The sequence below is a fragment of the Lepisosteus oculatus genome, chromosome 7 (assembly GCF_040954835.1).
Source record: "Lepisosteus oculatus isolate fLepOcu1 chromosome 7, fLepOcu1.hap2, whole genome shotgun sequence".
Lineage (NCBI taxonomy): Eukaryota > Metazoa > Chordata > Actinopteri > Semionotiformes > Lepisosteidae > Lepisosteus > Lepisosteus oculatus.
The window spans coordinates 27477570-27501702 of record NC_090702.1 but is presented as its reverse complement, the minus strand read 5'-3'; the positions used below and the strand labels follow the sequence as shown (position 1 = coordinate 27501702).

The window sequence follows — 24133 nt, the reverse complement described above, 5'->3', positions numbered from 1 at the left end:
CTGCATGTACTGTGTTTTAGTCACACAATTGTAGCTGCATATTACTATTTTTTCTTTTTCAGTCTAAGTCCTTTCTAACAACATATTTATGTTGGCTGCACTATTCTTTTTTACTTTGTCATCACCTTATGTAGGAAGAAACTGTTTTTCTTGTATAAATGTCATCTTAGTGTTTTAAGTATTTTACAGTATTGAAAAACAATTATGTCAGCCACAGACTGCCTACCTGAGGGTGCTGCACATTTTTTAAAGACAAACAATTACTGCAATAAAAAATAATGACGTTTGGAATATGGAATTAGTGGATTTGCAATAAAATGATTAAACATTAACTAAACTTAAATCTTAAATCCTTAAAACCTAGAATCCATAGAGAATAAATATACTTCCTACTACATGATCTAGTTTAAAATACACGATGGAGTGATATAACCTTAAAAAATGTCATTCTGTGTTGCTTATAAAAAATGATTGAAACAAAATAACTTTTTCCATGTATGGTTAATTTCCTATGCACCGATATACCTTATTTGTATATAGAGCTTGAGAGAGAAAATTTGTGACGCCAATCCAGTCCACAGAAAAAGCTAAGGTAAATGTCAGATTTCAACTAAAAATATTGAAAAAACACGGGACATTTTCACACGAAAATCTACCCTTTTTATCAAATCAGTTACCCTCAGACTCTTCTGAGGGAACACACAAGACTCATATGACTAACTTTTATATTTATGCAAGTAAATAAACAGAGCCAAAAGAATTTTAAATAGGCATAATTTTTTGCTTACACAAATTTAGTAAAATTAAGAAATGGAAAGTCACTCAAAGAGGTGTTGTGGAATGATTGTCAAAGGAGAAGGAGTTGTAGAATAACAGTGTAAGTACCACTGTACAGTATAGTCACTGTATGAAGTGTACTACACAGTGGCCGTTGTGACCTCACAGACCTCTCTGTGTTGGTTTGCAACAGGTTCCTTTCCATCTCCTAAGCGTATGCAAGTTAGATTGGTTATTTCAGATTGTGCGCCCAGAGTTTGTTCCCAGGTCCCTCTTGGTGAACAGAACATGGCATGATGAGCTGTCACCCAAACATACAGTATAGTGGAAAGAACTTGTACTGCACTTCAGCAGATGACCACATTTTCTAGTCTGACCTTTGTTTACTCTTGATTTTGACAGATATTAGCTTGCCAGTTACTGCAAGGACTTTCAAGGGTTAGGTTTAATGCAATGACAACATTTAAAATAAACTGAAATTACTATTATAAGATAGCTGTAACTCTCTGTAGATTGTCTAAGTTTATTTAGACACGTCATCTGTTTTGTACTGGCAAATTCCCTGGTTCTGAAATACTTAAATATTACTTTGGTAAAGAATATATGTTAGTTTTATTTTTTATTAATAAATATATGATCTCCTATAGTTTATTCACTTAAAATAACACCATAATCTGCCGCTTTATTTGTACTGTTTTGAAAAAACAAACCATGTGATATGCGCACTGTGAAGGCATTATGTCTGTGGTTAGGTTTTCCGTTATCTTTCCTTCACGTGGTTTCTAAAAGGAAGTTTCCCCAGAATGTCCATCACAGGAAATCTCCTGTGGACAAAGAGTTATCAGTATGGTTTATATTCATCTTTAATTGCTTGAGAATTGAAGTAGAGTACAAATAGAGGTGAAAACTATTAAGAACTGCAGCTCTTATTTGATAGTAGAGGGTACACGGACAAGTTACTGCATGTTTTGTATTTGAATAGACATTTATGCAATGTAGTGTACTGAAGCAGATGTCTACATTTGACATTCCTATAAGAAAATAAAGAACAAAATGATCCTCAACAGAAATTGAGTCTGTTATTGTTCACTGGTAGCATTATTTGTTTTTAACATTGGTGAAATGTTTACAGTTAATACATACACACTATTTGAAAGAGATAATGATTTTTTTCATTTTATGATTATATATATTGTATACGTTTTACCGTCAAAACAAACACTTCTGGATATAACCCTTAACTTACTTCTCACATTTCAGAAATGCTTAATATTAGATACAATTCCAAGAAGATGTTCATTATCAATGTTACATGTTAACATTACCTGACTGCGTAATTTTCATGTCTTAATTACTTTTTTCAGTAATAGAAATACCCAATAATTATTTGTTAAAAGTGAGACAGTGGTGCAGATTTGAAAAACCTAAACTTTAGAAACAAAACAAACCCAATCTCATTCGATGCTGAAGTGTGGATAAAGAGGTGGTTGAGTTAAGACACTGGTGGATTTTAACCCTAAGTTTGTCCAAAAAACTAGACGCTAGAACTAAAGTAACCAGCAGCTGTACTTTTTCATATTTCCAACTCATGTTAGCTAATTATGATTAATTACTTTGATTGCTAACAAGAGGAGAAAATTAGTTTGTTTTATTTTTATCATAAACTTTGGCTAATTTTTATATAGATTCACGACTGATATATCAAAAGGGTTTTCAAGAAGAAATTGTGACACCCAGGTAGATTACTTCTGTAAAAAAAATTGTTTGGTTTAGCAATGTTTGGATAAAGTAACTGCACTAAAAAGAAAAAAAGCATTATCCCTTAAATATCATACTAAATATATAATAATGCATTAAATCCTTATCCACTTATCACATTAAGATAATAGCCATGATCTTTAGCACAGCATGCAAATTAATTAGATTCATAAAGGCAGCTAAGACTCTTACAAATGGAAAGAGAAAAATGTTTCCACACAAAGTGTAAAAATAATGAATTACAGCCTACTTTATTAAATGACATAAAAGACATAGTTATCCTTGCAAACTACTAAGACCCTTCCACCATGTGACAGAATATGTATACTCCCTCTCAAGAAAAATAAATAATATAATTAATACTATATTCAAAACAAATATCACAATGTAAAGGCCTTCTTGTAATTTGATGTATTTCACTGCAATTTAGACATTTAGATTCAGTGTTTGTTGAATGATGAAACCAGACATTGTTAGTACCCTGAAGATTTCAGCTGTAACCATCTGTGAAAGTCCTCTATAAAATCTGCAGCTGGTGAGAGGGAGAAGCAGCCAAACTTCCCACAACGCACCATTTGGCAGGAAGTTGCCCCGGAATCCTTCCTGCACAGGAAATTTCCTGTGGCCTAACAGACAGTTGTGTTCATTTTTATCAGCACTTTGCAGCAGAGTGTGTTGGTCTAGCTGAAATGAATGGAGAAATTTGCAATGCACCAGACAAATACTGCCAGCCCAAAGCGGGAAGAATTGACATGACTTGTGGTTGAACACACTCACTCTGTTATTATCTACACTGACTTTAATGTTCAACACCCACATGCAGTAGGCCACAGATCTACCCTTAGAGTACACTATGAGGACTAAACATCAATGTCTACATTTAATATGCTTGTTTTGTTTTAAAGACAAGCCTTATCCTAAGAAATTAAATCTTCAACGTATTTCTTATTATGTAAATATATTTGTTAACTTCACATATACAAAAACACACTTTAAAAATATAATTTAAGAAAAGAACTGTTGGTTAAACTATTAATTTGTCTTTAGGCTCTGTATTACAACAGGTCAAAATAAGTTAATAAATATTCTTACAGTTTGCTTGTATTCAGAGGAATGTCCTACAAGAGCTGGCACTTCATGTTATTTGTTAATGTTTAAAGAGAATAATAAAGGAGATGCCACAGGCCACTAAAATATAAAGTGAGAATTTATTTTAGTTTGTTTTTTTAAATATTCTGGATGAAAATGGGAGCCCTATATTCCATTTAACCAATCAACAAGTTTAACATTTCCACTAAGCTCAACTACTATACTGTATGTATAAGACCACGTGCCCCCTCTTGTCACTTCTCAAGAGTTTGTATGTCGTACATTATAAAGTATAGAATGACCTTTGTTTGATAATATGCAGCAATAACAGTCCCACTATGATAAAGTTTTCAATTTTCTTGGCCAGATCATTTCTTGTATAGGATGCCTGTGGCTTTTGGACTTCATCCAGAAAAAATAACTTCAAAGATTACTTTCTGTGCGTCACTGGCATCTACTGTAAATGGTTGAAAGTATTTTGAAATGTAGTGGGCAGGTGGCAGGCTGAATCTTGTTGCCCAAATTTAAATGTGCCTCTTTGTTAGATTCAAATAATCTAAAATGGGGCTTCAGTTGGACAGGTCATTTGGGAAAACCATAAAATTAGTTTTCATCTACAGGATTAATGCTGTAATCTGAAAGATCACAAAATGGAAATCTGTTTCAGCATGTTATGTTCAGTGTGATATGCAAACTTTTAGAAGTAATCTTAAATGGGACTCTAGACTCCATTCAAGAAAATGAATTCGACCCAGAAAGAAGAAATAATCTAAGGCACCAGTTAATTTTTCAGATAAACTGTCTCATCCTAGGTTTAAAAAAATACTCCAATCGCATGTCGTTAATAACTGTTTGAAATGTACAAGAATCCTGAGCCCTTTATAATGGTGTCTACAACATTGTATAGCATGGTATGGGTGGTAAGTGAAAATATAATTCAATTTAGTCTTCATTTTATAGAATACAGACACTGCTCTACATTTTAGAAAATCATATAATTTCATAATTATTTGAAGAATTAAGTGCTATATTCACAGTACATATATTGACAGGCAATTAACTATAGTAATATTTTTTTTCCTTTTTTAAAAAAACTTAGAACCCCCAATTATTTTTTATCATGCCCATCAAATTATGGCTTTGCTAATATTATGTTTGTCTCGTCTTATGCAGAGAGAATGAGAAAGTACAGACGGGCTCTTCCAAAATTACCATAAATTTAACACTCCATGAGCCCTGCAGCAATGTACAGGAGACTCACGGCAGATTGGAGGAGATGTATGTCCCTCAATGACATCAGCAAGACTCTGTAGGCATCCTGGAGGGGTCCTCAAGATAGTGTCGGCTGACTATTCCCAATCCTACTCTCAGTGGCATTAAGGCAATTTGACATACACATTATATATGATACACAAAGTCATGTATTCACAAGTTACTTATACACAGCAAGTCGCTGCTCATTTATCCAACTTTTGCACAAAATGTGCTTTAACAACTTGCGTTGTGCAAGTCAGAACTTGTAAGTGCAGAAAAAAAAAGTTTTCATCCAAGGAGAAACAGGTGACTGCGGACCACAGTTGATAACCTCTGTTGTTTGTTTTCTTTTGTGTGTACGGTGTGTTCTTCGTGGAAGTGTTACTGACGCATGCAAAAAGATGTGACCTATGACATTTTAAACTGAAACATCACAACCTCTTACCATTTCCTCCTTTATACAGATTGTACAGTGGATAATGTCTATTTAGAATATGTTTAAATTTAATGATAAAGATGCCTTTTGTGGTCTGACAACACTATAGCAATAAAAATGTTATTGAAACAAATGTGTTAATTTGCTAGCACCCTGTGAAGGGTTAGGGGATTAAGTACAGAATTTAAGAGCTAGAACATTTAACATTATAAGCTAAGTGGACTTCCTTTATTGATATTTATTTCACCTCTGCTTTCAATCCAGTACAGAACAGAAAATGTGTCCCAGATTAAAGATCTTAGAAGTGTCTGATTTGCCCTCTTCTTGTTGACAGGGATTCCACAAATCCAAACTTTAACAAAATGCTTTCTTTTTAATAAAAAATAGACAAACCATTTCTGGAAAATAAACTCTGCATTTTATTTGGCCATTGGTGTGTGAAAACAGTTTCCCTTTCAGGAAACATTTATTCAGGAAGCACAGTCTGCCCACTCAGGAAATTCCTAAAGAAAAAAACAGCTTCCAGTGGCAGGAAATTTCCCCTCAGAAAGCAGCATAACACATTCCTTTCAGAAGACCTACTGAACCAAACAGGCCTACACAGAGCAGTCCACCAAAATATCTTTAAAGATATACTTTTAGTTCAAACCTGTGCAGTTGTACATTGTGTAAATGATTTTTTTAGCAAAGAATAGTATGTACATAATTCTGATGCTAAAAATACACCTTACAGTATTGCAGAAATACAGAGAATGGATATCTTTTCACAATCATGTTTTAAAATGCAATCACCCTATTTATGATAATAAAAATGTTTACTTTCCTATGTACCATAAAACAAATGTGTAATTCTTCTTTTATGATAGCATTTTAAGGGAAGTGCACAGTCTTAAAAATGTTTCCCCCAAACAGTGTTTTTAAAAATAGATTTGCCCATTATATTAATTACTTAATAAGTAATAAGTAATTAATTAAATGGTTTGTAAGCTGAACCATTTCTATGCCTGCTTTGATGCTCTAAACACGGGCACTGCTGAGAAGACCCCAAGTGTGCAGGGTGAGTTTGTTCTGAAACTCTCAGAGCAGGAGGTGCAGAAGACTCTGAGCAGGGTAAAATCCGTAAGGCTGCAGGGCCTGATGCGATACTACCTCGCGTCCTGAGGACATGTGCAGGCCAGCTGACCACAGTATTTATGGACATCTTTAACTCCTCCCTGTCACAGTCCATTGTCCCCACCTGCTTAAAAAAAAAACACTATTGTTCCACTCCCCAAAAAGGCAAAAGTGACGTGCCTGAATGATTATCACCCAGTAGCATTAACATCTGTGATGATGAAATGGCTGGAGAAGCTGGTGTTGTCACACATTAATTCCTCCATCAAGGAGTCCCTGGACCCCTTGCAGTTCGCCTACCAGAACAACAGATCAGCTGATGATGCTGTCTCCCTGGCTCTACATACAGCCTTGGAACACCTGGACACTAAGAACTCATATGTGAGAAGGCTGTTTGTGGACTACAGTTCAGCATTCAATTCCATCATACCCAGTCAACTGGTGACAAAGCTCAGGGCATTAGGTCTGTGCAACTCTGTCTGCAACTGGCTGCTGGACTTTCTAATCAAGAGACCACAGGTGGTGTGGATAGGAAATAAAACATCAACACCACTCACCCTGAGAACTGGAACCTCACAAGGCTGCTGTCTGAGTCCAAGGTTGTACTCCCTGTTCACTCACAACTACACAGCAAGACACAGCAACAGCCACATCATTAAGTTTGCGGATGACACCACTATAATAGGACTGATCAGTGATGGTGACGAGTCCACTTACAGGGATGAAGTCGTACAGCTGCTTAGGTGGTGTCATAGCAATAACCTCGACTTGAATGTAAATAAAACGAAAGAGCTAATAGTGGACTTTCTGAGACACAGGCCACACACTCACAGCCCACTCAGTATTGATGGAACGGAAGTGGAAACAGTCACCAGCTTTAGATTTTGGGGAATTCACATGTCTAAAGATCTAACCTGGACTGTGAACTCTGACTCTATCATGAAGAAGACTCAGCAGCACCTTTATTTCTTGAGGTGCCTCAAGTGATGGGGGATGCCAGTACCTGTGTTGGTGAACTTCTACCGCTGCACCATCGAGAGCATCCTCACCAACAGGATCACCATGTGGTACGGCAACACCTCTTCTTGAGAAAGAAAGGCACTGCAGGGAATGGTCAATATGGCCCAGAAGATCATCAGCTGTGGTCTCACCGAGATTAAACAGCTCTTTGAGGACCACTGGCATGGTAGAATTCTGGCCATCAGAGAGGACAGTCACCACCCCGGGCATGAGCTCTTCGCCCCACTGCCCCCAGGCAAGAGATACAAGAGCATACGGACACTAACCACTAGATTCTTCACTAGCTTCTATCCACAAGCAGTGCGATTGGCGAACACATTTAGCCATGCTCATCGGACCACACCACACCTACACCTACCACCTCATTATGATTTCTTATTTATTGCACATCTCCAGTCATTGTTTACACGTCTGTATTGTTTACATTCAAACTGTTTCCTGGTACATTGTCTACTGTTTGTTTGTATATTGTCTTGATGTACTGTCTGCACTTTGTGTTTTTACACTTGTTTCAACAATCGAGAGACTTTCTGTAAGTAAGAATTCCATTGTACCAGTACATGTACCGGTTACATATGGCAATAAAGTTCAAGTTCAAACTTACATTTCAATGTCATTTTTCACTGACTTAATTAAAATAAATGCAAATAAAGTACATCTATAAACATATTAAGTTTGTAGTGGTCAACTGACAATTTGGTTTGTCACTTCAACTGACATGGAATAACAAATTCATTCTCTGACTCCTTGATACCTGCTTGTGTTGCAAATGACCTCTTTTTCACATTGTACTCCTGAACCTGCACACTACATTCCATTAGAGTATTAGTTCCTAAGCACCTCTTCAGGTCTTTTTTCACTGTCATGAGGAGATTGCCAGGTGCTATGCAGAACTATACAAGTACAACACTGACAATGGGCTCCCGTTTGACGTTGTTGACACAAAGTCTGAGGTCTTGTAACATACAAAGGTATGTAGGAAGATAACCTATAACAGCCTCCTTTATGAACTGACTGGCTTTTTGTTTTTATTCTTCCTTCATTCCTTTGTTATTAGGACATTGAAGCACAATAAAAAAAATTCTAGAGAGAAAACTCAACTTAAGGAGGTTTTGGACAGATCATGAACTTGGATCTGATTACAATACACAGCAAAATAAGCTCTTAAGATATTATGTATTGATAACATTTATTTTATATTTAATAAACTACGGTTAACAAACACTGCCTTAAATCATATTATCAATATACACCCTCAAAACATTTACAAGATAAATTCAAGTAATTAATAAAGGAAATAAGACTATGAAGATTCAGATCTATCATGGACAGTATCTTAGAAATGCCATCCCACGTACATGAGTGATCAATTACCTGCTGGATGTAATAACAGATCTTTCACATTTTGTATAACTAATAACAAGAAACTAAAAAGATATAAGTAAGGATTAGATTAATTTCACTATCTTGTGTCATGAGCTTTAGAATCATCATCACCTTATTCTGCTAATCAAATATGAGTTAGTACTGATAAAGATGTCACCCATTCTTTTTTAGAGCAAGCAGGAGCCAGGATCCATGACTGAACAAGAAGAACTGATAATACATGATTTAATGGGTCCCATACACGTTCAAAAGAATTTCTTTCATATGGTCACACTATAGTGCCTGTCACACCTTGCAATGCACAATCCTGAAAAGCATACCATTTCCATTATAAGTCCATTTTGTCTTCCACAGAAGACTCACCCCAAACCATAAATGCTCCCCCTCCATTTTCTTATGCGATACCTCAAAAATCTCTCTCTGATTCTTCTTCAGGTCTTCAGTCTCCTGACTGTATAGACAGATCTAAAAATAGCTGTAGCCCATGTCAGCCTCTCACATCCACAGTATCACAAGAGAAGCATCAATAAATATGGTAATTGCCTTCTAATTGGCGACTCTGATGTGGACAAACTGGCTACATCATTTATTCATTTCAGCTGTCACCTGTATGATGATTGGTCATGGATATGAAAATCTTGGCGATACAAGACAGGCATGACCTACATGTGCTCTTTTCTGGTTTATTAAGAAAACATCTATACATGATATTAGAACCCTGTTGTGAAATTCAGCAATAATTATACTGGATTATCTCAGGGTGGAGATCCTGGTCCTGGAAAGACACAATCCAGCATGTTTTAGAGATCAAACCTAAGTCATCAATTTCAAAATGGTTCTAAAAAAATCCTTTTAGCCACTTAAAGAAGTAATTTGTACACTTTGTACTTTGAAATGAAAATCCCAACACCTCTCAAGGACCACAGCTGACTGTTCTGGTCTTAATTAGTTAAGCAGCTGTAACTCACAACTCTCAAACAACTGAAGCTAAGTAGGTATGAGCCTGGTCAGTACCAGAATGGGAGACCTTCTGTGTAATCTAATTTTGCTGCTGGAAGAGGTGTTAGTGGTACCAGTAGGGAGAGCTAACCCTACTGTCTGTGTATGTCCTAATGCCCCAGCATAGTGATGGGGACACTATACTGTAAAATAAAGGTGGCATCCTTCAGATGAGATGTAAAACTGAGGTCCTGACTCTCAGTGGTCATTAAAAGTCCCCAAGACCATAGAGGTTTTTTTAATAATAATAATAATAATAATAATAATAATAATAATAATAATAGCTTATACTTATATAGCACTTTTCTGGACACTCCACTCAAAGCACTTTACATGTAATTGGGGCTCCCCTCCACCACCACCAATGTGCAGCATCCACCTGGATGATGCAACGGCAGCCATAGTGCACCAGAACGCTTACCACACATCAGCTATTAGTGGGGAGGAGAACAGAATAATGTAGCCAATTTATAGATGGGGATTATTGGGATACCATGATTGGTAAGGGCCAATGGCAAATTTGGCCAGGACGCCGGGATTACATCCCTACACGAGAAACGCCCTAGGATTTTAAATGACCACAGAGAGTCAGGACCACGGTTTTATGTCTCATCCGAAGGACGGTGGTGTCCTGGCCAAATTTCCCATGGCCTTTACTAATCATGGCCTCCTAATAATCCCCATCTATGAATTGGCTTTATTAATTTGTTTTTCCTCCCCACTGATAACTGATGTGTGGTGAAAAAAAATTAATCTATATGGAAGTTTTCCCCAATACAGTTACAATCCTTAACAACTGTTGTAGAAACTATATTACTTTAGTTTATAAATGGAAAAACAAAGACCGCTAAAAAAAACAATTTTATAAAATGCCTTTTCATTTCAAAACTCAGTGTGATATACAATAAAACCTCAAGAGCAAACAAAAAAGAAATCTTACAAAGCATCTCAGTATACAACAGAAAAATATCATTAAATCTATTTGCTAATTAAAATAGGAATTTTACTTTAAAAAAGGAATGCAAAATGTAAAAAGAAAGTGAAAATCTTTATCTTGCACAGCATTCCACAGTCTATGTGCATAGCTTAAGGAGGCTCTAACACTATCAGTACTCTTAGTCAGGAGAAAGAAAAAAGTGCTTGAATCAGAGCAATGAAGAATATGCCCACTTATCAGGGGGTCAGAATTATCAAGGAAGAGATTACTTTCATGGCAAAAGTCAAACTGAAGTCAGTATATACAGAATTTAACAGGAAGCCTTCAAGAATTCCAAGACAGTGGTTACGTTTGCCACAATGAGACCTAGTGAGAAGTCTAGCTTTGCAGTTTTGAACTTTATGGTTCCTATCAATATCATGTTTCTTGACAAAGAAAGTAGAGCATTCCAAAGTCAAGTTTGGACACATACAAATACAAGTATTACTAGGAGGTTATCGGCAACAGGCACTGATAGAATAGAATGGAACCAATTTTTCTAAAAAAAGAGATCTTGGTGAAGTGCTGGATATGCAGCCCAAAGGAGGACAAAAAGGGTGAAAAAGTGCCCTCACAAAAAAGTGGTTTTATCAAGTTTAGATAGCCTAGCAACACGACCTCCACCTTATCAATGTTGTTGCATCCAAAGTTTAAAGTCAACTTCACCATACATAAGTAAAACAGCAACCAGTTCTTGTCAGATCTAGATTGCAGGTAAATCTGATTAGTAAAAATGTAGCCATTAAACATATCCTAAGAAAGTGCATGCCATTTTGCTGTTATGAAGCCATCTAAACCCTGACTGACTAGGTCTGTAAAGTTTAACAAACATTCAATTACTGTACTGCAACATGTTTGTGATTATTCGACAAAAAGGTGGGCTTCAAATAATCCTTTACTTAAGTTATCAACATTAAGCTTTTTTTCTCAACACAGGTTTGGCAGCACTAATCTTAAATTCTGAGGGCACAGCTTTGGAGCTGAGGTAAAGCCAGTAAATTCATCCTTAGCAAGAAGCATAACTGAAGTGTCACGGACTTGATGCCGACATGACATTATGTCTCTAGGGGAGTGAAGAACTCTAAAAATCAGTGTATAGACTTTGATAATAAGGTAAGGTAGATACAGGTATATGACTTGTCAAATGTTGTGATGTCATTTTTGTTCCTGAACAGGAACAATGATTTATGTGGTTCTTGCACAGGAAAGAAAGTCCTATACTGTAGCACAGACAGCCAGCACATCGACAGATCTTCTAGTTCTCTTCAAAGCACCAGCATCTGGAAACCTAGGAGGAGTTGTTAAATTGGACCCACTAAGCCAACAACTTACAGTCAATGCTTTTCATTTTAATTATTTTTATTATTCGTGTTCTGTATTGGTCTCTTTTTTGAAGAGGGTCAAGAAGTAGAAGTAGGACAGCAAGATTGCAAGTTCACAGGGCTTCATGGCACCTAATAACTAACAGGTGCGAGCTAATCACTGAGAGGGGTTGAAAGAGAGAGAAAAAGCTTAGCATTAGCAAATATCTTATGTGGCAAAAAATGGGAAGAGGTCTATTTCCCCCATTTTACAGGGTTAAAGAACAGTCCCACCGGTCCATCATGCTACAGTACTGTACAGTACACTGTAATGATATTGGTTACTGTAATAACCAGTTTCTCCTTTGCATGGCTGCTCAGTATGGAGGGACAGCCACATCTAGGAAGCATCTCCCTGTAGGTCTAACTACACCTACCACTTCATCACGCATTGTAAATTTTCCAAAGCGGGAAAATTACCTGTGATAAACATTTCAGATGGAACCTATGGAAAATATGGGCAATACTTACTCTTAGAAGCAAACTACTCATTATGTATTTTTTTCTTTAATATTACAGAATTCTTATTTTTATCACTATGTATTTTTTAGTTAAAAGTAGAAGCTTAGCAGTTACAGCTAGGGTATACCTGTGATAAAGTCTGATGCCAGCAGTGATGTTACAAACCCTTAAAAATGAATATAAGGATCAAGGCTACATAAAGGTTAGTCAAGTCAGGATAAACTCAATATTTTCTAGTTTATATAATTAATATTTTCTGAAAACTATAGGGTATTCCCCATGCAGTAGTACACAGTTGGCCAAGCACTGCTAGGACCAAATGGGCTTGATTCAGACTGGGCAAACTAAGTTTTCCATTAATGCCAAATAGTTCTCTGAGCACCTCACGCTATTGCCACTAAGAGACAGTTTGCTTCTCCAATAGATGTTAACTCTTCTGTAAAGTACTGTGGTGCTTTCAGCATCTATCCATCTCCTAACCATTTTATCCAATTCACATGAGTGCCAGAGCCTATCCTGGCAAGCAACAGGCAGAAGGGAGGACACACTCTGGACAGGATGCTAATCCATTGCAGGGCACATGCAAACATACACACACTCACATCAGGGCAAATTTTCTCAGAAGCCATTTTACCTACCATTATGTCTTTGGTCTATGGAAGGAACCTTGAGCACCTGGATGAAAACCCATGTGGATATAAAAACATAAAGACTCCACACAGAAAGTACCCCAAGTCCAGATCTGAACCCAGGGCCCCAGCGCTGCAAGGTAGCAATGATAACCACTGTGCCTTTCAGCATGTTAAGTGAAAAATGTTCTGACATAGCAATGTTGTAAAATAACTACCACTCATTATTTTCCTACCGCAGTGAAGGGGTTTAGCAGCATTCTGAACTGAATATAATTTGAATATTTCAAATTGAGAGTGCATCAGATAGGAAATGAAATGGCAATTCAATTTTTAAAGAAAAAATGAAAATTATAATTCTTGCCACCATGAAAGCCTACAAGGCATTGGTAATTCTTTCTCTTCAGGCAGCAGAATATGTTAAACATTAATGAATAACATTTGAGTTCAAAGGTCAGAAATTTAGTAGCTCAAGATCTTCTAAGGTGGGTTTTGCGAACCAAATATAGAAGATTTCTGATCAACAGCTAAAAAATAATAATTTCAGAACACAACCTTACTATAGTATTCCTATTATCATATCCACATATTAACATTGTAGAAATTAATATATAATCATTCCATTTATGGTGGTATAATTTTATTTCAATATGTCTTTTTAAATATTGATCCCAAAATATACGTGAAGAGGATCATTTTTCATATGGTTGTGATACTGCAACATGCAAACCAGAAGCTGATATGAATGCAAAATTAACAATTTTCACACCAACTTTTTAATTATATAAATAGGTTTTTCTTATACCAGAAATAGATTGATAATTGTATTGATCATCAATTAAGTAACAAATATACATGTAAATACCCATGAATATTGTGAAATAAGCCCCTCTGAAGAGTTTGATTAAAATATAAAGATTCTGATCCTTTTGCCTTGGTCATATAAACCTCCCTTGAAATTATCAACTGGGATTATAACAGACTATCCTTGCGGTCACTGTACAAGAAAGTTAAATTTTATACTCTACAGAAGTTGTGGCTGTTTACTGTATGTCAGTATGAAGAACTAAATGTTTCAGTTTTACTGATGTTTACCACAACCTGTTTATGTGCAGCAGCATTTTCAGTTGTGAACTCTGTATAAAACAGGTTGCACATTGCAATCTACATATTAACATATCTTTTACCCTCACCTTCAAAAACTCATGAAGCAGAAAAACCTTACATTCCAAGCCAGCAACTAATTCTCAGCTTCTTGAATACCAGTTTGTAATGATTAGTAAACAGCAAATTGCTTTTTTCCCCTTTCCTAAAGTATATACTTTTGTTACCAAGACCATAATACTGAACTTGCATTTCTAGGAAACAGAAAAAAACATGTTGCAGCTTGTAAGTGCTGAGAACAGGTATGAAAGCTTTAGGAAGACACAGGCTATCATTTTTCATTTTTAATATGATAGTGTATGACAATTCGTAGCCTTAATACTGAAAGAAGCAATTGGCATTAATGATACTGATATTAAAATCTAAAAATGTATGTGTAATTTTACAAGTAATTAACAAGTATTTTTAAGTAGTAATAGTACCTTAATGTTTAGAAGTATAAAAGCATCAAACTTTTTAAAACTTTTTCAAAAAATTTTTTTTACCCCTCGGGTTTTTTATTTTACCTTCCTTGGGTCATAATGAAAATGAAAATTGTTGAAAAGTAACTAGATTAAAATTAAGATCTAAACTTTTAGTCAGTTAGTAATTTAATACTGTGGTGACAGGTTTTCCTACCAAGTTATTTTAATTCCTCTCCAGCTTTACTGCATGTTAAAGGTACAGTATGTAAATGCCTTCCAGAAGAAATATATCTGAACAGAGAGCTGTATTCCTACACACAGATTGGCCATAGTACCATCTCATTTACATCCACCAATCAGATTCAGAATTAGCCCCATCCACCAGATATGTACCATGCAAATGAACGGTCATTTCAAAACTTTAGAAACCTGACATGGAGTCACTGGCAGAATCATCATAAAGTAAGGGCTTGACAGTCAGATGTAAAAAAAAACAAAATACTTCCAACAATGATAATTCTAATAATAGGAAAAGGCTGTCACAAAGAAACACCATACATGTGACTGAGCCACGTTCTCTCTCAGCTTAATGAATGTAATCTGTAGCACCAAATATGTTGTAGATTCAGCATACTGTTCAGAGTTGTTTAATCTAAATTTTAAATTAATCAATGCTTAGCATGTCAAAAGAGCAAAAGAAATACTAACCTTCTGCTTTACTTTACTTAATATTGTGTTTAGTAGGATCACTTAACTGTGGATAAATGTATCAATGTAAGTTAATTAGCACGATTCCCCTAACTGATATTTAATTGTTAATAATTTCTCATTTAATCTTCTAATGGATTCCTCCTGTAAAACTTTTATCTCCAGTTTCCTTTACAAAAGTTTCACAATTATTCCAGTCTCTGTGGAAAATGTAATACATTCATTGTGTCATGATAAATTAGCATAACAATTTTGTGCAAAAGATTTTATAAGATTCTGAAAACAAGCTGCACGTTTATTTCCCTCCCATCATCCCAGCATTTTAGATTTCAGCTTTTAACTTATTCCACATTCATTGTACTACAGCACTACATTCTGAGTAATCATACGTGCCATGATCATTCTTATTTCCACAACTGCAAGACGTTTTAGTTATATTTTCCACTTGCTTCAGCATGGTTGTGTCTTCGAAGTGATCACACAAACATTTTCACCAGATGCACGTGCTACGTGATTCACAAAACATAGTGAAGAGTGAAGTGAGGGCCGTTTAAAAAAATAGAAAAACACAAAAAGGGGATTACTGTATGTGCTATCTGGACCATGTAAATAAGCTTAGTACACAACAGAAAGTAATAGTTTTATCCTCCATAATGTTAGCTGCTCACTTTCGCTTTGACTGTTAAACTTAAATAACCGAATTAAAAATAAAATCCATGTTTTCCCATGTTATTAAAAACCAAAGGAGTATGAGTCTGAATGGATTTCACATGCATTTTCAGGGTTAAATTGTGTATGCTCTTCGCACAAAGTAGTCAAGCAGGTACTTGATAATGTAGCTACTTCCTTCTTTCCCTCCCCCTCAGGCAGTTAACAGTGAATGTGTGTCTGTGGCTTTATACAGTACTCACGCAGGTGTGCAGGCAGTCTTGTTGGCTCTTCCTCCATCCTGCTAGCCTGCCGTGATGTTGGAACATGAACTGCAGAGGAAGTGGAGCTTGGCAAAGGGCTCGTTAAAGGACTGAATGAGAGATTTTCCTGCTGTGAAAAGACAAATAGCAAAGCACACCTTAAAACTTGCAGAGTACACACAGTAAACAGGTTAAATCAAACAGTAGCTAAACTATAGCGCTTGTCCATGGAAAATACTTCAGTCTCTTATTCTATTTTTGTTTGCTTGTTTTGCTTGTTTTTTTTAAAGAATATTTCATCCAGTCTCCTCCTTAATAGTACAGTACTAATAAACACTTTCTGCAGTTTATGGCATTTCATATTATGTTATAGTTATGTATAGCAATGACAAATACGAAATCCATTCAGCATAATGTTCTTAAATGCTCTCAAAATCAAAACTACCATGAAAATGGGAAATGTTAAATCATGACATATGGTACTACTATCTTGAAAATTGTGGATTAAAACCTTTCTTTAATAGCACAATATTTCACCTGTACAGATGACAGATACAATTAAAATGGACACTTAAGATTAGTGAATGTTCTGATTTAGAGAGAACCAATTTAAAACATATAATATATGTTTTACTAGTACACTATGTTACTCCATATATTTGGTTGTCCAAGACGTATCTGAGAAGAAAATGTCTTTAACTATATGTATAAAGCCACGAGATACAGAAATCTGACTCTTTTAAAGGGAGAATACAATGCAATGTTTCACACAGTATTACATCAAAACGGATATGCCACCTTTTGTATAAAGAAAGAAATGAAACTATATTTGGCAGTCAGAAGAACTGTGTGACAAATTCCACTACAAACAACAATACATTTTAGGCACACTTGCCTATCATTTGGTGAACACTGCACGCAAGAAACAATTTTTGGCTGTAAAACTGAAAAACATTCAGATCAATTATTTTACAATGTAGGGATATAAGGAACATTTTTACTTACTGCTTAATGCTACATAATAAATGGTTACAATTAAGATAGTTAAAAAAGAAAGGCTATCTGTATAGGGAAGCCTGCATGTTAAAGTGCCCTTTTGTAAATTTATTAGAGAACAATGTATTGTTAGACAAGTTGAATTTCTGTTTTACTTGAAAAATAATGGCTTCACTGCTCTGAATAAAATATTTACAAAAGGAAGATTCTTAACTGTTTAGCAAACACTTGTACTTGATTTAAATATTCTGCTCTTAGTCATAAAAATAGTTAGTTTTGAAAAATACACGCCTTCAAGTTTCCTAGCTGATCACCAAACCCATTCTGTCAGAGATCACAAAGGCAACAACATAGAAGCTAGAAAAACAAGTAACAGAGTGAAAACAGTTTAGATGTTTTTTATAATGTCTTCAAAACCACAAAGTACAGTCTATTTCATTTTATCTGAATGATATCACAAGGAACACTTCAAAAAAATTCCCCAAATTGAAACATCTTAGAGAGGCCACAAGAAATTCAATTTCATACTCAGTGAATCATGTTGCTATATTTCACATTAATGCAATTTAAAGTCCCGAAAGAAAATATAAATTAATATTAATTTATCCTCCATGTAGTCAATGGTAATGCAAGATATACAGTTAATATGTCCATAACAACAACAAAAGAAGATATACATAATGTTTTTTCCATCCATTCATTTTCTAACTGCTTTATTCGGGTTTGTGGGGAAGCCAGTCTATCAAGGCAAGTAACGGGTGCAAGCCGGGACTCACCCTGGACAGATGTCCATCATAGGGCTCAACTGGACACAGACAAGCACACACTAATATCAGGGCCAATTTTCCCAGAAGCTAATTAACCTGCCAGTATGACTTTTGGACTGTGGGAGGAAACTGGAATACCCGGAGAAAACAGGGAGAACATACAAACTCATTGTTGATAGCACCCCAGGTCTGGAACTGAACCCAGAGCCGCAGCACTGCAAGACTTTCCACTGTGCCACCAAGCAGTTTTTAAATAATAAAACATAAAGGTAAGCCCCAATCCCCGTCATTACACATAAATGTTTTAGTAAAGGAATGGTTAGAATATTTTTTTTACTTAACATATACATTTCTTAAGCAAGTAATATCTATTATGTTTCCAAGGATACTTGCCAATTTAAACGAACACAAATTATATTCAGAAAAAAGAGACAATTGAATATGGATATAGTCACTTTAGGGTTTTTTCCCATCTTTGTATTGTTGTGCATCTCCATTTCGGTCTTCCAAGTAAAACCCTCTAGAATTGTATTTACACAAGTCATTTCTAGACTTCCATCCAACCATTACCAAACACATGCATATCCCTGGTGAGAGTTGCAACAACCCAGAGCCGATCCTAGACATAAAGGGTGAAAAGTGGAACTACATCCTGGATGGGGCACCACTCTATTTCAGGACACACACAGTGAGAAAATTCAGAGATAATTGTCAGCATACAGTTAAAATGTGGGAGGAAGCCCAAGTACCTGGGGAAAACCCTAATGAATGTGGTGAGTCATGCAAAGACCATACTGAAGGTGCTCTAGTCCAGAATCAAACCAAGGAGCTGTGAACCATCAGTATTAATTACCTCAGCACCATGTTGCCAGATTTCTAGACTTGCTTATTGGAATTCTCTATACCACACTCCAGCAGAAACCCCTTCTAAGCTGTAGTGAGTTCAAAATGTATGCACCAGGCTTTTCATCTGCTCTATAAAGAGTGATCATATTACTCCACTCCTCTACATGGGCCTGCAATCCACTCCCAGGCAGATTTTCAGAAACATTCTTCTACAAATGACTTCAGAATTTAGCCCTATCCTACTTGTGGGAGATGTTGGTTCTATATGTGCCCTCTGACACTCTGAGGCCCTTTGGGTAGGGCTTATTAGTCATCTGAACACAAATCATTTGGTGACCAGTCTATTAGGTTCAACAGTCCAAAGATTTGGAGCTTCCTTCATTATAACTTTATTGAAAAAATAAATAAAACAGGGACTTTCACAATGTATTTCTGGATTGTATCTTCTTACAACTGTTTTTTTCTAAAATCTAATGACTTAATTGCTTACTTCTTTTTGTTTTACTCTTTAACATGAATCTTGCTCTATAAATAAAGATTAAGGATGATGATGGCCTTTTGTTAATTATTATTCATAAAATGATTTAAAGCAAATGCACGTTTCCAAACAACAAGATGGATTATTCACATAGAACAAAAGTACAAGTGCAAGGTGCAAGTATATACATTTTTTCTTTATACCTAAACTTTCTAATAGAGAGCAAATTGGTTGACTTCTCCTATGACCAGGACTTTGATAAAGAAAACTGAATATAATCTTAACCTCAACTCAAAATGTAAAAATGTAACTATGTTCTGAATAACACTATGCAGAAGTAAAATAAAGTAAAATGCTCTGGTAGATTATAGTGTGGCAGTGCATTTGCAAACGTTTGGATAAAGTACGAAACCTAATACAACAAAACCTCTGCAGTTAAGGCAGTACTAGTGTTTTGCACGTAACCTGTTATATACTTTATTACTGTTAGTTACAATAACCATGCATTAGTGGTTTAGGATGTACAATTTAATCCCAAACTAGCAATAACAATCTGCAAATATCTATTATTTTATATTAATATATGATTCTATTATTTATGGCTCTATTTCTGTTTTTTATTTTTGTTGTTTTGGGGTTTGTTTGAGAATAGAATATATAGGAAATTCTAATATTCAGAAAAACTGAACTTTATATTAAAAGAAAAGAAAACACTGGTGACTTTTTAATCAATCTAAATAATATGCCTGTACAAAAAAAATGTGCTTTGATTAGAGTGGAATTCAAAAATAATTGCCATCAGTACCTATCCATGGTCCTGAATTGCCTAGTTTACTATACAGGAAAATGTAAAATAACTAAACTGAAGAATAATTATAATAAGAGGGTCTAGAATCCTTTTTACAGTACCACATCTATTAACAAAAACAGGTTAAACATGAGATACATTCAAATAAAGTGTCAATCAATCCATATAATGCTGCTGCCTTGATTTCTCAAAAATCTCAAAAAGATTAAAATGTTTTAGTTAAAGTTAAAGTTAAAATTAATTCGTTAAATGGCTATCAGAAGAGCTGCAAACTGACTCTTCATCCAGTAAGAGAGACACTTGGTGTGCAGGATGAATCCTATAGCCAGGGGCTCCCAATTAAAATTCAATCTATTCATTTCACCAGCTGCAACAAGCAGCTCCCAGTGATTTCGCACACTGAGTTGACCTCTGCCAGTTATCCGAGGATATTAGCCGCAATTTAGGGTGAAAAAATTCTAAATAAGATTCCGTCTTATATTCAACACAGAGGATATGGGGAAATGGCTCCTCATTTCCTCATGAATTTGTATGAAAAAGAAAAATCGGTATGTGCGTACATGTATGTTAAGTAAAATATACCATTCCTTGACAGAGCTTTTAAACCCTTTAGTGAACAGGTTCATCTCTTCAAGACAGATTCTGATGACAGACATTGTGTGTATACATTATACATTGTGAGTATCTATAAGTAAATACACATATCCAATACATATATAGGAAGGTCAATCCATATCAAAGCAATCATTCAAAAGTTCACTTCATTTACTTTGATTCTAGAAACTCATGCATATTTTCTCTGGAGAAAAACATTTACAGTGCATACTTTAGACATGAAAGGCATTCTTTTCATGAGTTACAATTCAACAAAGGTGACCCATACTCTACCCCTCGCCAATAATTTCATGGCTATTGCTTAGTCTGCTACCAACAAAGCAGTTGCCGCTTTAAAACGTACAAAGAGGGATATTCTATAATTTTATAATTACATAAGTAAATTGTAAGAAAAGGTTTTTCCATTTATTAGTTGTTTAACCTCACTCAGGTAAAACAATCTAACCAAGACAAGTATATAACTTAACACTTATTCAGAATCAAGCATATGCTCTTTTGACCAGGTTCATCTGAAACAGATTCATGTGAATCAACTAAGTCAACCTTTTAATATGTGACTGAAGTACAGCACAGGTAAATTATATAAACAGCCATATTGAAATGTAGTCACTAAAAGTGAAAAACAAAAAACAAACAAAGTTGTGTTCTTAAACCTGGTACAATTCCACAAAAACTTATATTACAGTCAACCAAGTTGTCTTTCTGTTTTAATATTAATCTCATGATTATCAAAAAATATTGAATTAGAAGTACAATATAATTTTATTTTCCGGTAATTTCACATACGTTTGATCATATTAGGAAAAAAAAGATTTTTAGTTCAATCCAACAAACATGGAGAAGACTATCAAACAATCAAGCAACTAACACAGATGACCCAGATGAAAGAAAAGATCTAGCTCAAATTACTCAAAATCAGTAAGTCAAATCAAGAGGCCTTCATGCTATCAGTATAGTGGAGCAACACCACAGATGGACTCACCAGCAATGGAGTCAAGTCCTCCTTACAGTTAATCAAGGTATTGTGTAGACCACCATATTGGATGCCACTAAGTGTGGCACAGACATGCAGAGCAATGTGCTACTTCTTATGTGGTGGTCTTCGCAGTAGTTTCTAGTTGCTGAAGATCTCCACTTATAATAACTGATTTCAATCTGACTGCACTGGGGCTATACTGATCAAGTCCTCAAACCTCACTTGCTGCCCTTCATGTAGGCTCATCCTGATGTGACAGCATTCCAGCAGGATAGTGCATTCTGTCATACTGCTCGCTAAAAAGATGTTTTTTGACAATGTAATTGAGCACACTGGTGCATTTCCCTTTACTATATTAAATGGACACTGGAGTTTTTGCAAACCAATACTGAAAAAATCAATGCGCCCTGACAAACTAAAAGGTAAAACTTTGCAGAAATGTCAGAAACAGCTTAATCCTGTATTCTGTAAACTTTTTCAGAAGTCACTTGGAACTGCAAATGTGTCAGAGTTTGTGGAGAACATACCTATACCTAAAAAAACAAAACCTGAAAATTTGTTGAATTAAAAGATTTCTGTCCAGTAGCACTAACTTCAGTCCAACGAAATATTCAGAACGAATTACAGTGCCCTCCAAAAATATTATAGTTCAGAAAATTTGGATTTCAAATCACAAGATGAATAAGAGACAAAAGCAGAGAATACCCCCTTTTACCTATGGGTATTTTTATGCATAAATATTTACTGTTATACAACAACAGCACTTTTTTGTTCAATCCCCCACATTTTAGATGATCATAAGTACTGAGAAAAACGGGTTTAAAGGTGTTTGATTGCCCAGGTGTTACAGATTACAAACCTTTCACACACAAAAGAGCACTGAAGGTCTAGGCTTGGTCGAGATCTTTTGAAACTGCTTCTGAAGTGCTTCACTTGAATTAGTTAGCAAAAACCAACATGAAGACCAGAGAACTATCTATGACAGAAAAGAAGGCCATTTTGAAAATATGAGAAATCAGATCATCAGAAAAATTGGTAAGATTCTTGGAATTGCAAAATCAGCAATCTGGAATGTTCTTAATTAAAATGAAACAACAGGAGTCGTCGAATATAGGCTGAGAACAGAGCATCCAAAAAAGACAAATGCAGTGGACAACAGAAAAATATTTCTAGGTGTTAAGAAAAATCCCACAATTACTGTTAGTGAAATCAAAAAAAAATCTCCAGAGTGTGGGTGTGCAAATCTCAAGTACCACAATTGGCAGAAGACTTCACCAAGAAACCAGAGGCTGTACTGCAAGGTGTAAAAATATACCGAGATGAGCCATAGGAGCTCTAGAACAAGGTTTTATGGAAAGATGAGACCAAAATAAACAACTTTCAAAATGATAAAAAGGCTAAAGTAAGGAGTAAAACAGGAACAGACGATGACCACGAGCTTACCACTTCTTCAGCAAAACATGGTGGAGGGAGTATCATGGCTTGGGCATGTACAGTATGGCTACCTCTGAAACACTTAATGGTCTTTATTGGTGACTTTACTGAAGATGGGATCAGAAAAATGAATTCAGAGATATACAAACAGATACTGTCTGCAAATGTAAGAAATAAATGGCACCAGACTTATTGGGTGGCAGTTCATTATACAAACAGGACAAAGAACCGAAACATACTGCACCTTAAAACAAGAGTTCATCAGACAGAAAAAGAGCAACATCTTGGACTGGCCAAGTCAATCACCACATCTAAATCCAATTGAGCATATATTTCATTTTTTCCCAAAAGGAGACTGAAGGCAGAAAGCTCAACCAACAAGTAACAAGTTAAAGATGCTGCAATTAAAGCCTGGCAAAGCATGTCAAGCGAAGAAACAAAAAATCTGGTGATGTCAATTGGACAAGGGATTGATGTAGTTATTGGAAGCAAGGGATTTTCAACAAAACACTGACTTTTTCGCTCCTTCAATTTGCTTTAAGTTCAGAGTCCCAGCACTTTTGGTCACCTAAATTTGACGGACTGCATACAACATATGCTTTGGTTGAATAATGATTAAGTGTGTTTGCAACATATTTTCTAAAAATAAAAAGTGACTCCAATTCAGAATAATTTGTTTCATGTGAACTTTAATCTCTTGTGCGCACAATAGGAAAATGACATGGGGTTTTGACCCAATACTTTTGGAGGGTACAGTATATTAAAT

The 24133-nt window shown here is 35.5% G+C and overlaps 1 protein-coding gene across 2 annotated transcripts in view; it reads right to left on the bottom strand.

Annotated features, from left to right (window-relative positions):
* etv6 (ETS variant transcription factor 6) overlaps window positions 1-24133 on the bottom strand; it is a 56388-nt gene that overhangs the window by 27472 nt on the left and 4783 nt on the right. For both annotated transcript variants that reach the window (XM_015352997.2, XM_015352998.2), the window contains exon 2: window positions 16448-16577. In XM_015352997.2, coding sequence (XP_015208483.1) covers window positions 16448-16577 — 130 coding nt within the window. The remainder of the gene's footprint in view (window positions 1-16447; window positions 16578-24133) is intronic.